Source organism: Papaver somniferum, chromosome 5 (genome assembly GCF_003573695.1).
Source record: "Papaver somniferum cultivar HN1 chromosome 5, ASM357369v1, whole genome shotgun sequence".
In the NCBI taxonomy this organism is placed as follows: domain Eukaryota; kingdom Viridiplantae; phylum Streptophyta; class Magnoliopsida; order Ranunculales; family Papaveraceae; genus Papaver; species Papaver somniferum.
Window position 1 is genome coordinate 30,440,545 of NC_039362.1, and position 17,912 is coordinate 30,458,456.

The 17,912-nt window shown below is 37.0% G+C and overlaps 2 protein-coding genes across 3 annotated transcripts; one reads left to right on the top strand and one right to left on the bottom strand.

Moving 5' to 3' along the window:
* The first annotated feature begins 6,260 nt into the window (after positions 1-6,260).
* On the top strand, positions 6,261-11,643 carry LOC113281276 (chaperone protein ClpD, chloroplastic-like). Its single transcript, XM_026529978.1, has 12 exons — positions 6,261-7,327; positions 7,417-7,589; positions 7,692-7,921; positions 8,112-8,220; positions 8,312-8,442; positions 8,749-8,850; positions 8,942-9,223; positions 9,317-9,432; positions 9,527-9,821; positions 10,512-10,745; positions 10,831-11,070; positions 11,163-11,643. The coding sequence occupies exons 1-12, from the start codon at positions 6,633-6,635 to the stop codon at positions 11,478-11,480; spliced, it is 2,925 nt and encodes a 974-aa protein (XP_026385763.1). The 5' UTR covers positions 6,261-6,632; the 3' UTR covers positions 11,481-11,643.
* A 162-nt stretch (positions 11,644-11,805) lies between these two features.
* Positions 11,806-15,034, bottom strand: LOC113281277 (putative casein kinase II subunit beta-4). Of its 2 annotated transcripts, none has more exons than XM_026529982.1 (6): positions 14,747-15,034; positions 14,418-14,658; positions 13,980-14,207; positions 13,568-13,674; positions 13,281-13,446; positions 11,806-12,403 (listed from the first exon to the last, which is right to left on the bottom strand). In XM_026529982.1, the coding sequence occupies exons 2-6, from the start codon at positions 14,593-14,595 to the stop codon at positions 12,267-12,269; spliced, it is 816 nt and encodes a 271-aa protein (XP_026385767.1). In that variant the 5' UTR covers positions 14,596-14,658; positions 14,747-15,034; the 3' UTR covers positions 11,806-12,266. The 2 variants fall into 2 exon arrangements, with proteins under 2 accessions (XP_026385767.1, XP_026385766.1); XM_026529981.1 differs by having other exon boundaries at positions 14,418-14,661; positions 14,747-15,033.
* Between the last annotated feature and the right edge of the window lie 2,878 nt (positions 15,035-17,912).

Genomic DNA, 17,912 nt, shown 5'->3' on the forward strand with positions numbered 1-17,912 from the left:
TCTCATCGTTTGTGATTGCGCAATATCTTCTTTCGCTAGTCGATTAAGATTATTGTGAGGTGATTGATAATTCTAGGCTTTTCTTCGGGAATATAAGTCATGGCTATCAATTGGTTCATGTTCACCTTGATTTATCAAAAGACGGAACAAAAACTCGTAGGTATTTCAGTGGGAGACAGATTTATCTATTACCGTAGACATTTCTGTGTGATATAGATTTGTTTATTAAAGTCTTCGACTTTGGGTCATAGCAACTCTTAGTTGTGGGTGAGATCATCTAAGGGAATCAAGTGCGTAGTATCCTGCTGGGATCAGAGACGTAAGGATCGCAACTGTACCTTGGATCAGTGTGAGATTGATTGGGGTTCAACTACAGTCCATACCGAAGTTAGTTTGTAGTAGTCTAGTGTCTGTAGCGGCTTAATACAGTGTGGGTTCAATCTGGACTAGGTCCCGGGGTTTTTCTGCATTTGCGGTTTCCTCGTTAACAAAACTTCTGGTGTCTGTGTTGTTTGTTTTCCACATTATATTTTTTTATATAATTGAAATATCACAGGTTGTGCATTGAATCGATCAACTGGGAAATCCAACCTTTGGTTGTTGATTGAAATTGGTTGATCCTTGAACATTGGTCTTTGGTACCGTTTAAGTGTTTTCTCTTGTATTCAATTAGGCTCGCATATTTCTATTTGCTTGAGTAAGTATTGAATCGAGAAAGTGAGATATAACTCTTTGATATACTTTTATTAAAGTATATTGGAGTTAGTCCATACAGATTGCTAATCGAAATATTGGGTGTGGTTGTTGTACCCCCGCTTTTTCAGTTGGTATCAGAGCAGGCAAACACGTTTAAAGACGTTACAAGTCTGTTTGTAGCGATCTGACTCTATGGACGATAAGAATATCTCATATGACGCAACATCAGCTCAGAGTCACCTCGTGAGTTTCAAAATCCTGAAGCTTCCAAGAAAAACTCTATTTCTGGTCCTTTGACTGAATCTTCATTCAACTGGGAAAAATCTCTTGATGAACTGTTGGATGATCTTTCAGATGACAGTGATTCAGAAGAAGGACAAAGTATTGATGAGGAAGTATCTCAATATATCAATCTTTTTGACCATGCTTTGAAAAAAAGAAGTCAACATCTTGCTCGAGTAAATACATGGCACCTCTCTGTCAAGAAAACAGAAAACTGAGAAAACTCTTTAAAGGTTATGATTGTGGATATAAGATTTTACAATCTATCGTTAAAGATCGAGAAGAAGTACTCTCAAAAGGGTCTGAATGTGATAATCTTCTTCGAAACCTCTTTATGTTGAAAGAAAGACTTGCAGAATCTGAAGCAAGATATAACTCTCAAAAAAAATGTTTTAGTGACAGAGAACTCAGTCTTCTCGCCAAAGAAAAATCCTTGGAAACTGAACTTGTTGTTGCTCTTGATAAAATAAAATCACTGGAAGAGAGTCTGAGTAGATTAAATTCTAGCTCTACAAAATTATCTTCTATGCTTAGAGCATGTAAAGAACATCGTGATACACGTGGTCTGGGCTATAAAGGAATAGACGCTACAGGAACTAGTAAGATCAATTTTGTTAAAGCTAATGATATCTCTTCAGGTGAAAAACCTTTTGCAGCTTGTAATGTTCCTAAAAATAAGGATCATACTCCTTCTAAATCTACCCACACGAGCACAGTCAAGAACAATTCCTTTAACAGCTATTATTGCGGAAATAAAGGACATCCTAAATGAAGATGTCGTCTTTGATTAAGGAATGAAAAACTTCACAACATTCTTGCACGGATGTCTAGAGAAGTTGTTAAACCTGTTTCTCATATTGTTGGAGAAAACGACATTGTCGGAAATCAAGAAAAACATTGTGATAAGTCTTTTCTTAATTGTGTTTTTGAGACTAAAAATGCCTACAATGGTATAAGGAAGAATGGCAGAAGGATAACTGACTTTTTAAGTAACTGTGAAAAGACAAAAAGGCATATGATAAAGAAAAAAAGGTTAAATTCCTCTCTCTCGCTGAGGAAGGCTGCAGTCCCAAGATGCATACTCCAGACTTCATACATGTCAATAATCGAGTCTTAGAACTTAAAGTCTGCATAAACAGACTCAAACGGAGCATCAAAAAGACAAGGACAGCAGCCGGTTCAGGTACTCCTTGTTCCCCTCATGTTAAAACTCCTTCAACTAGTTCTAGTGATTTTTCTGCAAATCATATTGAAGGAAAGAGAGAAGAAGTCAATATTGTTGATGAGCAAAATGTTGATCCAAATACAACACGACTGCTTAATGTAGCATCCTTCATGTAGTTGTAGAAGGATGCTCATAGTTCTCAAGAAGTGTGTCTTGAGAAAGCAATCGAAGTTGTATGTTGTTGTTTTTTTTGATGATCTTAAAAGTTGTTGAGCCTCGCTCCAGTTCTTCTCTTATGAAGAAAATTCTGATCATCCTCTTTTGAGAAAAATTCCCTGTTTGATTGTCCCTTCTTCGAGTAGTTGTTTTTCAACAATTATTTTATGATTCTTTTGATATAATAATTTCATCCTTTGCTTAGAATGACTCTTGAGTTCTCAAGACGAATTCTAAATTTGGCTACACTATTCCCTTGGTCACAACATACCAGGGTTGTGACCACAAGTGCACGTACACCTGACCCACACAGACGTATACAAGTTTCCCTAGGGTTTTCTATGGAACTCTCTTATATACATATGTGTCATGACTCCTTCTTGATACATATTTTTCCCGTAAGGTCAAAAAGTTCTATTGAATTTTGGTGTGCACAATGGGTGGATGCAACAAGGATGATGACGTCAAGAATGACAAGACTATCGAGTTTCACAAGAACCCTGTTTTCATAACATGCTATCATGTTGTTGATCATGAAAACAAACTACCAGTTCATATGTCATCACAACTGGTAGGAAATCTTCTTCGAGATTTTGAGGTCGTTCGTGAACAACTCGAAATTGCAACAAGGAATCTTGATTTTCTGAAGAACGAACTGAGATGTTGAGGTAGTTGTTATCCACAAACTATTTTCATCAAAGCGATTTTCAAGTTATTGAAATAATCTACATGACTTTTGTCACGAGTAAAGATGAACTTGGCCAAAGCGAAAGCTTACCAACACATATTTCGAGAAATAGATAAGCGAGATAAACTCGGCTCGAAATAACAAATGTGTATAATCGAAATTTATATAGAAATACGACTTTTGTCTAGAATAGATAGACTTTTGAGTGATAGATAAGTTCAAGTCTCCACATACCTCTTTGTTGATGAAGTTCAACAAGTTCCCTTGAGTAGTTCTTCGTCTTCATTCGATGAACGATGTGGAGTCTAAAACTCAACTACACTTACTATCCTAATCCGAGACTTAGCTATAAGTAGACTAGAAATTAAGACTTATAGTTTTGGCAACTAAACTGACAAACAAGCTTGAGATAGCAACGCTTGCGAGTTCGACCGAGCAATGCTCAAACAGTTACAAGTATGCTGCTTTATTTTTATTGTGACTCTTGATGTACCCATAAAATCAACAGAAGCTTTAAATATAAATAGAAAATTGAATAAATGAAATTATAGTGACTAAGATAATCAAGTTAGCAGGGTAGCTGAGAGGGTACTAACTACCAAGTCCAAAATAGTTAACCAATGGATGATCAAAATTTATCAAAAAATTAATGAAATGAAAGTAATCCTTCTTGCTTTTCTTGATATTGTTCTTCCAAATTAAAGGTGTAGAAAAATTTCCCCGCAACCCAAGGCCAGTACAGACCGACCTGAACCATGGCATAACATAGGTTCCCATGGCTCGTTAAGCGTTGGTCCGGCCTGGCCCATTTAAATAAAAGGATGGGCACATCCCACTAGTTAAATTTTCTTGCATGGCTTAATACACTCCTTGTCATCCCGTCATTATTACATGCCATGTTAGCCCGTTAAAATTGGCAATTTATCCGGCACAAATGACTGTTTCATTTTTTCATCCTAGATTATAATTCAATAAATTAACTTCGAGATGAACAATCCAAGTTTAATGTTGTTATCTTTAGGCAGGTTCTTACGCGTATAGCAAAATACAAGGTATTGAGATTTTTCACCCACTATGGGTATAGCCAAGTGGAAAACATGATTGATTAAGCGACAAATATACCACTCAACCATGTACAGTATAGTGTCTACTGAGCGATAGAGACTCCATCGCTCGATGGTCATTATACTGCTCGATTTTCATCATAACGCCAACGACTTTGTTTATGTAACTCGACATTATGTTTGTTGCCCATTGGTTCATCATCGAACGGCTACAAATCCACCCCTTATAAATACTTAGTTTCAAACTCATTTCAGCTCACACCTCTTCCACACATCCCATAATTTTATTTTCAACTAGTATATTAACACCTCTCAAAACTCTTCTAATTTTCGTAATAAGAATTCTGAGTTTAACATAGACAAAATCAAAAATGTGCTAACCGAGACATTAAATAAGAAAGAGGAGTGTGAAATTTAATGTTGTCGAAGATAAATATATTTGCAGAAAATATATTTTTTTTACTTGAGATTTTGTCGATGGTGTACAACAACAACGCATGACATTATGCGAAACATTTTTCAGAAATTTCAAGAGGAAATAATAAACCTTAATAATGACGATGCAAATATGTTGAGTGGTCGCTTCGTTCAAATTAATCAACAAGTAAGTGTGTATGTTGTTACGGTAAAACAAGCCAATCGAAGTCGAATGAGTGGTGAAAACGATTCAAATTGTCAACAATTGTACATATTCCAAAATTTTAAAATTTATTTGTGATCTTCAATAATATTTTTTTTGTAAATCACAGGAACAAAGATGTGGGTGAATTGGCTCCACACAAATGAAAATCATTTCCGTTATGGAAGTTGTTATTGGTTGCCCAAATATAATCCAGTCTTGTTGTTTTAAGTAAAGTTTTAATTTCTTAATTCTCAACTTTAGTCTAAAAATAAGTTTAAATTTTTCTTAATTTATTAATTAAATATAAGTCTGATTAAACATAGGATTTAATTAAGTACCGATGAATTAAAAATTATAAGTCTGATTTTTAACGATACTTCTTGGTTTAAATCAAATTTTCGAATTAATTAATAATTATGCCATCTTAAAATATATAAAATTTGAATTAATTAATAATACTCTGTCATTTTACAAGATATAAACTTGGACAATAAAAACTTAAATAAAGACTTCAATAAGAATCTCTTACGATCTTTGATCTCCTGATTTTCGTTATATTTGAAGAAACTTCTATTTGATGCGCTCTTGAGGAGATTTTTCTTTGTTCTTGTGACTAGTATGGTTAACTTTCAAATTTTCTTTGTCTTTGCCCTGATTTTCCTTGCCTTGAACTCTTCTTTACCTTTTAACTGCAGGTTTGAATTGGTTAATATCCAAAACTTGAAGACTTCTTTGCTTTTTACTTATTTCTTTATCTTTATCACATATCTTGTTAACAACAACTTCAAGTACTACTCCAGAACAACCAAATTGGGTTGCTAAATGAAGTTGGATTGTAAATTTTGCCATTTGAAAAATTTGGGCTAAAACTTTGGTGTAAAATCAAGTTTAAAACTCATATATTTATTGACGATAGAGAAGGAACCGCTAGAGATAGAGTCTCCATTGAGCGACTTAGTAACCACTTGAATGCTCGATAGAAAGTCTATCGTTACACACTTTTCTCATAGTGGCACAGCTAGTTTGACAGGTATCTGGCACCTAAATGGGAAAATTTTCTATAACCCATAGGAACCGACCAAATGATCAACAATTGGACTTTTTTTTTTTTTTTTTTTTTTTTGGAGGTGTGAAAAAAATCATGAAACATCCCCATAATAAAGAACACTATCTTGTCTTGCTTGCTTGGTTAAGGCTCTAGCTAGTGGTGGTGGTGGTAGAAGTCCAGTCCTTGACGCCACAACTTGGTGTACATTTCATATTTGATTGCATCACTTCTGTCTTCACTCTCTAGTATCGATGGATCTGTCTCCGTCTCTTGGTTGATTTTGCTTTTGGTGGCAGCCTCCGGCTCTGAATAAAAAGCAAGCAAAATTGGGTGTGAATTGAAGGCAAATAAGTCCAAGGCAGTCTAGTTCCATCAAGCTAGTCAAAGAGAATGGAAGAGGAACAAAAGACAGCAAGGCCAAGATGGACAAGGGAAAGGCAGCAGCACAAGCAAGCTGCAAAATGCAGCAAATCCCCCCAAGAAGAATCAATCAAAAAACTTGTTGGTTAGGGGGGTTTGAGTAACGTGTTCTCTTCGTTCTCTTGATCCATTTCCTTCCTTCTCCACCAAACCAAACCTCGAGGAAACTCTCTTCTCTACTTCTTCTCTGGGATTTCCTTTGAGAATGACATGAAAAAGAAATTTACAATAATTAAAAAAAGTCAAAAATACAATAAAATGAAGTTTCCTTTGCTTAACCACCAAACTGTTGAAGACTTCTTCTCTCTAATCATACATATACTATACTAGTCCTCTTCTTTCTGTAACAGTAGATAGAAATTAGAGATTAAAGATTAAAGAGAGACTGCCATTAAAAGAAAAAAGAAAAAAACTGAGTGTAAATATAGAGAATGGAAATATCTGCAACTTGTTCTTCATCTGTAGTATCAGTTGTTCATAACCAATTTCATTTGAAATCATCGAAACCCTTCTCCTCCTCCTCTTCTTCTTGTAAATTACTCCAACGCCCAATTCTAAATTTCCCAACTTTATATTCCTCCTCCTCTTCTTCTTCTTCTTCTATTACATTTGGGATCTCAATTTCTGATCATCAATATGGATACAATTCTATTCAAAGAAGAATACAAAGGAGCAGAAGAAGGAGAAGAAGAATTGGAATCTCAGCAGTATTCGAGAGGTTCACTGAGAGAGCAATCAAAGCGGTGGTTTTCTCCCAAAGAGAAGCTAGATCACTGGGCAAAGACATGGTCTTTACACAACACATATTATTGGGTTTGATCGCTGAAGACCGTTCTCCTAATGGTTATCTAGCCTCTGGAATTACCCTTGACAAAGCCATAGACGCTGTTCGCACCATTTGGAATAGCGACAGCGATGATGATAATGCCGCATCTAAGTCAAAGGAACCGGCTGCTTCTTCGTCATTTTCGTCGTCCGATACACCCTTCTCGATAAGCAGCAAGAGAGTTTTCGAGGCTGCGGTTGAGTATTCGAGGAGTAATGGTTATAATTTCATTGCCCCTGACCACATTTCCATTGCTTTGTTCACTTCTGATGATGGCAGCGCTGCTCGTGTCCTCAAAAGGTCGTTTTTTTTTTTTTTACTTCTTGTGCTGATTGCTACTTTGTGTGAATTGTTGTGTAAATGAATTGTGGTGATGATAATTTTGACAGATTGGGAGCAGACATTAATCAATTAGGAGCTGTTGCAGTCTCTAGACTTCAAGGGGAACTTGCCAAGGATGGTAGAGAACCATTAAAGACTTCGTCCTCATCCAAGTCACCACGCAAAAAAAATATGTCCGATAAGACTGCATCCGTCGTAAGATCTTCAGAAAAGAAAAAAGGTTTCGCATTTTGCTTCAGTTTACATTTTTTGTGTGTCTCATGTGAGCTTTACATCCAGGGCTGAGTAAAACCAAATGTGTCTTGGTTATGTTCCATTGCAGAGAAAAGTGCTTTAGAACAGTTCTGTATAGACCTTACTGCTAGAGCCAATGAAGGGAAAATCGATCCTGTAATCGCTCGAGATGATGAAGTTCAGAGAATTGTTCAGATTCTCTGCCGGAGAACCAAGAAGAACCCGATTCTTTTGGGTGAGCCTGGGGTTGGGAAAACTGCCATTGCTGAAGGCCTGGCAACTAGTATTGTCGATGGGGATGTTCCTCCTTTCCTCTTGGTATGTGTAATTTTGAGAGTTCGTTTCTGTCTCAATTCGCCAAGATATCTATTACCATTAGTTAAAAGCTGACACTGGACAAACGCGTAACTAAAACTGTGAAAATATGTACCACAATAGAAATTTATACTAGAAAAATGTGATGTTACATTTCACATATTTATATATGCTTTTGCCATTTGATGTGCAGACAAAACGCGTGTTGTCTTTGGATATTGGTTTACTAATGGCAGGTGCCAAGGAGAGGGGTGAGCTAGAGTCACGGGTTACTAACTTGATCAGTGAGATACTAAAAGAAGGTAGGTTATCTGTCGGCATCTGATTAAGTTTTCCACCTTTTATATTTAATAACACAATTCAAAATATTGATAAATTCATGTGTCATTGCAGGTAATGTAATTTTGTTTATTGACGAAGTCCATACACTAATTGGGTCTGGCACAGTTGGAAGAGGAAGCAAAGGGTCGGGTCTTGACATTGCCAACTTATTGAAGCCTGCACTTGGAAGGGGTGAATTACAGGTTAGGTCTCATGTGGGAAAAAATGTACTTCTGACATACCCTATATCAGTGACCAGGAAAATCAGAAATAGTTCTTTAAGATAATCCTAGATGCATTGGAGTATCTGTGCATTGTGTTTCCATGTTATGGTACACGGAAGTAGCAAGAAGAAATCATTGCATAGTACGAGAAGTTGATGTATCTAAAATATTCCTGTAAAAATTTCTCACCAATGGTGGAGTTACATAGACAAAGTTTCCATTTCATTTGCAAGTTGTATATCTCCAATTAAGTGGCAAAAACTAACAGCAGACAACTACTCTCAGTGCATTGCATCTACAACTTTGGACGAGCACCGGAGCATTTTTGAGAAGGACAAAGCATTAGCCCGGCGATTTCAACCTGTGTTTATTAATGAACCAAGAGAGGTAAATACTAATCCATGTAAGCTATTTTTTTTGTGTCGCCATCAACATTTTGGTTGTAATTTAATTTTCATGTCACTATATCCTTTCATAGGTGGACGCCATTAAGATATTGTTGGGTTTGCAAGAGAAGTATGCAGCTCATCACAAGTGCAGATATACTCCGGAAGCCATAAATGCCGCTGTATACCTCTCAGCAAGGTATATTTCTGATAGGTATCTTCCCGACAAAGCTATTGACCTCATGGATGAAGCAGGAAGCAGGGCCAGAATAGATGCATTTAGGAAGAAAAAGGAACAACAAACAATTATTCTCTCGAAGTCACCAAACGACTATTGGCAAGAGATCAGAGCTGTCCAGTCAATGCATGAAGTGGTATTAACTAATAACTATTCTTATATGTTACATAAAGTTAGTCTTAGATCCACTATTTTGGTGTGGGAGTAAGTCATTTCTTTTGACGTGCAGGTCCTGGCTAATAAATCAAAATATGGATTTGGTGATTCTAGTCCTGATGAAGAAAATGTAGAAGTCATTTCAGAACCCCTTGTCCGCTCTACATCAGATGTCAACGGTGATGATGAGTATGATTCTGTTCTCGCTACCATCAATAAGAATGTGTTTTAAGCCTGTCCCGAATCATCTGATTCTGATGTGTAATGGTGCACTATTTTCCAGACTTGCAGTTGTTGGAATTGAAGAGATAGCCTCTGTAGCATCTCTTTGGTCAGGAGTTCCAGTTCAGCAGCTCACTGCAGACGAAAGACTGCGCCTGGTGGATCTTGACGAACAGCTTAAGAAGAGGGTAGTTGGCCAAGATGAGGCGGTTGTAGCAATATCTCGAGCTGTGAAGAGATCCCGGGTTGGCCTAAAAGACCCCAACAGACCCATTGCAGCAATGCTCTTCTGCGGACCCACTGGTGTTGGCAAAACCGAACTCACAAAAGCTCTGGCAGCATGCTACTTTGGATCTGTAAGTCTTCACATCATAAGTTATAGAATTTATTGGTTCTTTATCTTATATTGCGTAGAAGGTCCACAACAGTGGAAGCTAAAATTGTCAAAAAAAAACAACTAAAATTTGGCTTTAGCAATAGCAATTTGACAAAATCCAGTATGGTACCTTCACAATTTGTAGCCAAGCGGTAGTTTAAAGTGAGCTTCCCTGCCACACAAAAAATAGTTAGAATAGATTCATGCTATTTAATAAAATATCAATAACATATACAAGTACGCGTAGACTAAAACTCCGCTCAGATGGGACACAGTTTCAGATTGCGCTTGGCTTATCACGCGTGCTTTTTTACATCTCGTGGCTGGCTTAGTTTAATGTGAGTTTGTCATTGGGCGTAGTTTTAAACTACGCATCGTCATATTTGGCAATCGCCAAATCTCACTGCCAAATTTTGCATATTCTCCCATTGAGGTGCATATAAAAGTCAAATTTGGCTTATATAGCATGCATTGTGGATGCTTTTACCGACTTAATGTTTGATTTAAACCTGGTTCCTAGGCTCTAAGCACGCAAGATACCTTTTCCTTGAACATTGACAGTTTCAGAGAGTGTAGCATGTAGAGGGTTTAACAGACGTATTTCCCATCTCATATCAAGCATCTGCTTTTAATGCCGTATCTGCCCTTGGCATTTATTTTATCTTTATAGGAGGAAACAATGTTAAGATTGGATATGAGTGAATACATGGAGCGTCACAGTGTGAGCAAGCTGATTGGGTCTCCGCCAGGTTATGTCGGTTACGGCGATGGAGGTGTTCTGACAGAAGCAATCAGAAGAAAACCTTTCACTGTCGTATTACTGGATGAAATCGAGAAAGCCCATCCAGATATATTTAACATCCTCCTCCAAGTATTTGAAGATGGACACCTTACTGATTCCCAGGTATAATTATTCTTAGCTATGCACCAATAAAGAAATTTGGAAGATATGTACTGCTTCTTTTGCCTAATTCTTGTTTTCTTCATAGGGAAGGAGAGTATCGTTCAAGAACACACTGATTGTCATGACATCAAATGTGGGTTCGAGCGCCATTGCAAAAGGTAGACGGAACAGTATTGGTTTCATACTTGATGATGATGATGGCAAGTCAGGATCATATGCTGCAATGAAAGCTTTGTTAATGGAAGAATTAAAGGCCTATTTTCGTCCAGAATTACTCAACAGGTTGGACGAGGTTGTCGTTTTCCGTCCACTCGAGACTACACAGGTCTGTTTCCTATCTTTATATATCCATAAGCATCAGTTTTCTTCATTGATCCCGCACTATTTACAGAACAGAGTGATGCATTTGGTTTTCAGATGGTGGAGATTGTAAGCATAATGCTAAAGGAGGTGAAGGAAAGATTAATGTCCCTGGGCATTGGCCTTGAGATATCTGAAGCTATTGTGGACCTCGTCTGCAGGCAGGGGTATGACCGAAGTTATGGGGCCCGGCCTCTTAGGAGGGCAATCACTCATCTAATTGAAGATGTACTGAGTGAAGCTGTCCTTGCTGGCGACTGCAAGCCTGGTGATACAGCCGTAATTGATGTGGATGCTGCTTCTGGAAAACCATTCGTCACAGCTCTTCATTCAGACCAGACGTCCCAGTTATCTGATGCAACTTCTATGACATAAAATGTATAGACATTTGATGTATATTCAACTTACTTTACAACAGTCTTTCACCTTCACTTGTATAGTTGTAGACAGTTCTGTACATTCCGATGTTAAAAAGATTCTGTATATAGTAGACAAACAAATACAAAGTGATTCAAAATATCTTCGTTCATTTTCTTCAGAGGTGTAAAAGATATCTTGAGCTTTGTTTAGAATTCAGTTACTGCACAGGTACATTCAAGAAGGTTGCAGTTCTCAAGTTATTCAGGTCTTACTTGTGCACCAGTAAGCACTCAACATGCAAACTTAGTCCTCCTGTTTTGCTAAACTACAGTTCATGAGGTTCACGAAAGATGAAAAAGCTTTGGATTGGAATAAGTTGCTTCCGAAGTCCACTGACTAGTACACTCAGTCTCACCAGGAAGCCGTGATTTAAGAAGCCACAAAAAATTAACCTCACATTATCATTGCAGGCATTTTCACTATGATGCTTAGCAAAAATAATGCAGTGTCGCGATTAAAGAAAATATAAAGCATCTCATCTTATACCATTCTATGCCGTAAACAGTTTTTAAATGTAATTCCACCCATGCCGATCCGCTGGCAATATAGCAAATGATTGAGTTCTCTTGCACATCCAGGATTATTAAGATGAAAACCAATCCTGTGATGGAACATGCCAATCAATGCATATGATGTTCTTTACATAGTCCCGATAGTCTCGACTGGCAGTCTTTCCCCTGCCCTCCCTTTATCACACACCCCTTGTACATCTATGAGAAGAGAACAGTCAACTGAAAATCATCATTTGACTCCCTTGTGGACCTTGAATCCGAAAATCCTGGGTACATAAGTCTGAACTGGCTTCGCAGGCTTTGCCGAGGGATAAGTCATCAAGAACAAGTGTGGGAATGTTGTTCCAATATAAGCACCATCCATATCTAAAGTATGTCAAGGAGAGCGTAGAAGACAAGGAGAATTTTCGAAAAACACTCTGTAGGGTTTGCCTGTATAATAGCTGCCCACCAGCTAGAATTACATGAACAAAAATAAGAATTAATGAAGAATTATTCTTTTTTTTTTTTTTTTTTTTGATTCGAAAGAAATGAAGAATTATTCAATAAGAATTGATGGTAATGTGCTACTTTGCTAGCAAATTTTTCTCCAGAAAACCAAGGGCTGTTTTCAAAAAACTATCACAAAACAAAAAATTATCACAAAAGACTGCTCTACATATAAATAAGGATTAAAGAGGAGTTTTACTATCTCCTCCAATCAAATTGAGCTTTTCTAGCAGTTCTTAGTTATTCCTTATCCCATTCCAAGCTTTTTTTGCTTGTAAAGTAGATGTAGAATAACATAAAAGAACTTTTCTAGCAGTTCTTAGTTATTCCTCATCCCATTCGTTTCTTATCTAACTAGACATCTTTTGTCAAGACCTGTTCACTAGGAACTTTTCTACTATAGCGAGATCAGAATAGACCATTTTTCGGCATATTCTCATATGAATATCTTGTGGGCTGTAGCAACAGTGAAACACTCGCATGATCTCACCACTATCTAGATAGATCTTCCTCTGTTTTATTCCTATTTCCAGCGGACTATCCTCATTTCTAACGTTGGCATTGCTAATCTTTACCATTCACCCAAACTTTACTAAACTCATCATACGAGCATGTTTCGGACTGACTAGTCTACATCACTAAAACAATGAAGACAAAATATCTCCATGACATGATAATATCATCAATAAGAACAAAAAAACTGAAGCACAAGAAAACTGGAAACTTCAGTGAGCGTGTACGCATAAAAGGATACTGCTCTGGTGTTTGCACCTTGGAAAATATATGTCTTCACATTTGGGACAGTAGATCTTTACCGAGCCACCACGAGGAATATCTGATGTTCCCACTGGCAAGCATGGTTGTCCACTGCATGACACGCGGGCACATCTTCCAAATTCCACCCTCTTGTATTTCTCATGCTGCAAATAAATTGAATAAAAATGCAGGAAACATAAGCCTCAGGCCTCAGCAAACCCAAATAATAAATCCCTCAAAACTGAAACGAAGACATCCAGAAAGAAGAGAGAGAGAGACACGTACCATGGCATTCAAACCTTTATGGGTTAAGATGTATCGCGCATGTATAAGACCATATAACAATTCTGCAGCAGATTCAGTTTCATTGTTCTGCTCACCATCCATATCAGCTACAAAAACAATTACACAGACAAAAAACATCAGCACAATGTTGTTTGCTTCGCTGAACAAGACCATGATGCCCTTAAAGCCTATACACGATGAATAGGCCCTTGTAATCATGTCATATTTGCATACTATGGCTAATTCCACGAAGTCTTTTTCACTAGGTACAACTAGCAATTCCTATTTTTCTGTTACGGAATAGACCATAGATCAATTCCCATAGATTTGTTCTGTTCATATCATCCAAAATCTTATAGACACAGGACTAAAATTGGATGACAAAAGGATGAATTGATGTATATTAACAAACCTGGTAGAGGGCTCAAGGGGTCATTATCGAGGATGATATCCAAGGCATGATCATAGCGTGGAACTTGTCCTTGGAGTCCACACAAATTGAAATCATCCTGTATATAATCCTCATCAACTTCACAAAGAAGCTCATTACCTCTCAATCCACAAAACCAAGATATCCATGAGATATCTTCTCCTTCAGAACTACTACTGCTTATGTCTGTTTCTTCCTCCTCTTCACTTCCTGCAATTACAAATAACCTCACTCCATTAATCCATTAATGCTATTTTTTCTTATTCAATTTTTTTTCATAAAAAAAAAGAAGAAAACAACAGACCAAAGAACAGCTTTTGAAAGACCACAATCAAGTAAATAGGAGCTTTATTTTAAAAAGAAGAGTGATAATGTAGCTGTAATTCCAAGTAGTAGTGTAAATAAAGAGAGACTGTGAACCTGGAACAGGAGGAGAGAGGAGTTTTTTGCTGTGATTGTTCTTATTGTTGGTGTTGTTGTTGGTGGTGGTGGGGGTGGTAGTAACCGTTTGCTTCTTTGTAGTGTTTGTTGCCGATGTTGGAACAGAAGGAGGAGGAGGATTAACAGATCTAGTGTTGTCCGCGACGCCACGTCTCATCGTTCTAATTACTTTACTCCTTGCTCTTCTTGTTGTTCGGTGGCGGCGGCGGCGGCGGCGGTTCTACTTTATAAAAAAGAAAAAAATCAAAATAAACAAACGTGTACATGTATTTAGCAGAGGAGGAGAAGGAGGATGACCTAGTAAGTACCTGTTTCAAGAGTCCGGAATGGAAAGGGCCGATTTCGCTTTCATTTCAGATTGCTAGTCTTATATGGTGATGCTGCGGCTGATTTAAAACGAGAAGAGCAAAAAACAGCAAACGGGCGGCGGAGATTGTTCTAGCTCACTATCTCTGACTCATCGTCCGTCTCTCAACTCTAACTTTTTCTCTGTTACTTTTAACTTAACGAGACGATGGTGATGATATTATATTAATGAAGATCAGAAGAATCTTGTAGATATTAAATTTTTACAGGTTTTATGTTGTTTTTTTTTTTGTGTCGACCTCCATTCCATCCCATCTTTACTATTCGTCCCTCGCCTAGTCACTTGGACTACTGTTCATTGGTCTTACAATCGTACAAGCCCAGCCCACACAGTTTTTTTTTTTTTTTTTCCTTTAAGGCAAACACAATATCTCCCACGTAAGTCTATTTTGCTTCCGGGTTCGAACTTAAAGGAAACCTACCTAGGTACTCCTCTTTTCTTTCAAAGATACCGGCACCTAAATTTCACCAACTTAATAGCAAAATAATTCAAAGCTAGGCTCAAAGGATGGAAGGGTGTTACGCTCAATCAGGCTGGAAGGTCTGTATTCGTGAACGTCTCATGCTTTCTTTTCCCGGCTAAAGCTTTAAAGATAATAACGGGGCTTCAGAGAGATTTCTGGTGGGAAAAAAAAGATGAATTTAAAGGATTCTACATCAAATGTTGGGGAATGGTTAGCAAAACAAAAAAGAATGTCGGTCTCGGTTTCAAAAATCTCAAAATGGTTAATGAAGCATGCAAACAAAACTAGCTTGGCAACTTGTATCTAATCCTCAAGCCCTTTGGGCTAAAATCTATAAATCTTGATACTTCCCATGGACTTTCCCGGTTAGGGGCAATTACGAAAGTGAAAATTGAATTATTGTCCTTACTTCTGATGGGCCTTCACAAATATCCCTAACAGACTTCACAAATATCCCTAGTGGCATAATTGAAATTTTGGGGGCGAAAAGTCATGCGACGCTGACTTAGTCAATCTCAAATCTAACTCCTTTAAAATCCTAAGCTCCTTAGGCTCCACGTTCAACGGTGACCGTCACCCACTCACAGAATTGTTCCGTTCCAATTTTCCTCAAAGGAGAGAAAAACAAAGCTTTTTTTTAAGAAATAAAGAAATTTTATTTATTTATTATCCCGAAGAAAAGAAAAAAAACAAACAAACAAACAAACAAAATAAAAACAATATTAGGTTTTGCTTCTTCTTCAACCCATAACTCTCATCTTCTCACTCGATTCTCCTCACATCTCCCCCTTTTCATTCTTTCTTCTCCGTTATCCATGCTGATCTATTTTTTTACTATTTTTTTTTATATAGGAGGTAAAGGTTTAAGCACAAAGAAGTGTTTTTGCAAGTGAAGATATATCCGTCCGAACCATACTTTAATTAGGATTTGTTCTTTTCCTTTTATTTTTTTTGGTTTCGAATTAGGGTCCTCTAATCACATGGGTTTTTAATTTTTAACCTAACCAAGATTACTGTTAGTTCGTTTTTGTTGTTCAATTTTTATGTGCAGCTGATACTAAGTTATTGCGATTAACGTTTTCTCCCATAAAACACATCACAATGTCAAAGGTGGGTATTTTCTATTCTTTCAAGCTGGGGTTTTTGCTGCAAATTCTATAAGCTTTTGATTTTATTTTGTGATATGTTGATATAATCTTAGGTTATGATTTTGTGGTGGAGAAGGATAATTCTTTGCAGCAATCTGTCACTGTGTTGTCATGGGTAAACAATTTTTTTGCTTCTATAAAATCCTGTTTCATATTAAAACCTTTTTGGCGTTTTTTTTATGTTAATAAAATTGCAGTTTTAAATTTGGTTTTGTTTGTGTTTTTAAACTTCAGTTTGATCGGAAAGTGGATCAGGGATCATTTTTATTTTTGACAGGCAGCAGGAAATGACAATTAAGTGGTGCAATGGGCTTCGGTTGAGGTATTTTGTTGTGCACTTAATCATAGGTACCATGGTTGTTCCCAATGAAATACCAGACTTACGTTAGACTAGAACCATGCTTGCTAGGAAGCTCAGGATTTCTATTTTGCTTCATAAGGTATTTCATATGCAATTAAGATCGGTTAGACTTCATCACAGTTTACTAAAGTTTTGATTTGGATTAGAGAAGACAAGGGATTAACTATGCCATTCTATTTGCAGTTGTTGGTGGATCCATGGATATGAAAGTTGAGATGAATGTTGCCATCGACAATGGTTGGGGATTTGTGAAAACGTGTGTGTGAATGGTTGAATGTGGAAATCATTGCTGGGAAGGAGAAGTTCACTATTTGTGTGCAGGGAATGAGAAGTTCAGTATTGGAGTGTAAGATGCTCTAATTTCTTCTTTCCTTCGCGGCCAAGAAAGTTTTTATACTGGAATAATGACATTACTTTCATATCTCACATAATTTTTTTTAAACAGAATATGGTGGGTACAGATTGTAGCAGCGGTGGAGAAGTTCTGCCCAGTAACCACAAACAGAAACAACTGTATACTTTCAATGTATTTTGATGTTGAAGTACGTTACACACTATCTATTAAATTGGGTTTCTTTTGTGCTCATGTAATGCATGTGTTTATGTATTGAAAATGTTGCAGGGTGCTAATTTCATTCTTTAGTATTTTCAAATAAAATCTCAATCCTAGAGTAGCAAATATACCACCCAATAATACTCAATATTTGTATTCATATGTCTTTAAAGCTTCATTTTATAGCACCTGGATTTCCAAGTTATTTTGTTGTGAATAACATTTGTACCGAAAATTACTTAATTGCAGTTGGCCTATTTATGAAGTTTGTTGTTTGAATGATTTTTTTTTGTTAACAGTATTCTGCGAATATTTTTCCCATAAATATAATTATTTGCAGTTAACTATGGAAGAACGTCGTACTAAATATTCTTCAATCTGACATGGTAGAAGAAAATCCAACCGACCTGGTCAGTAAGAGGTAATCAAGCATTTGATACGTATGCTTGCATTTCCGTTGTGTCTACTAATTTCTTACTTAACACTAGAATTATATGAAAATCTTTGGAAGCAATTGCATCAGAATTTTATTGCTAACTACTGCATCCATATTCCATTAGGAACCAGACAAAGACCAACAGA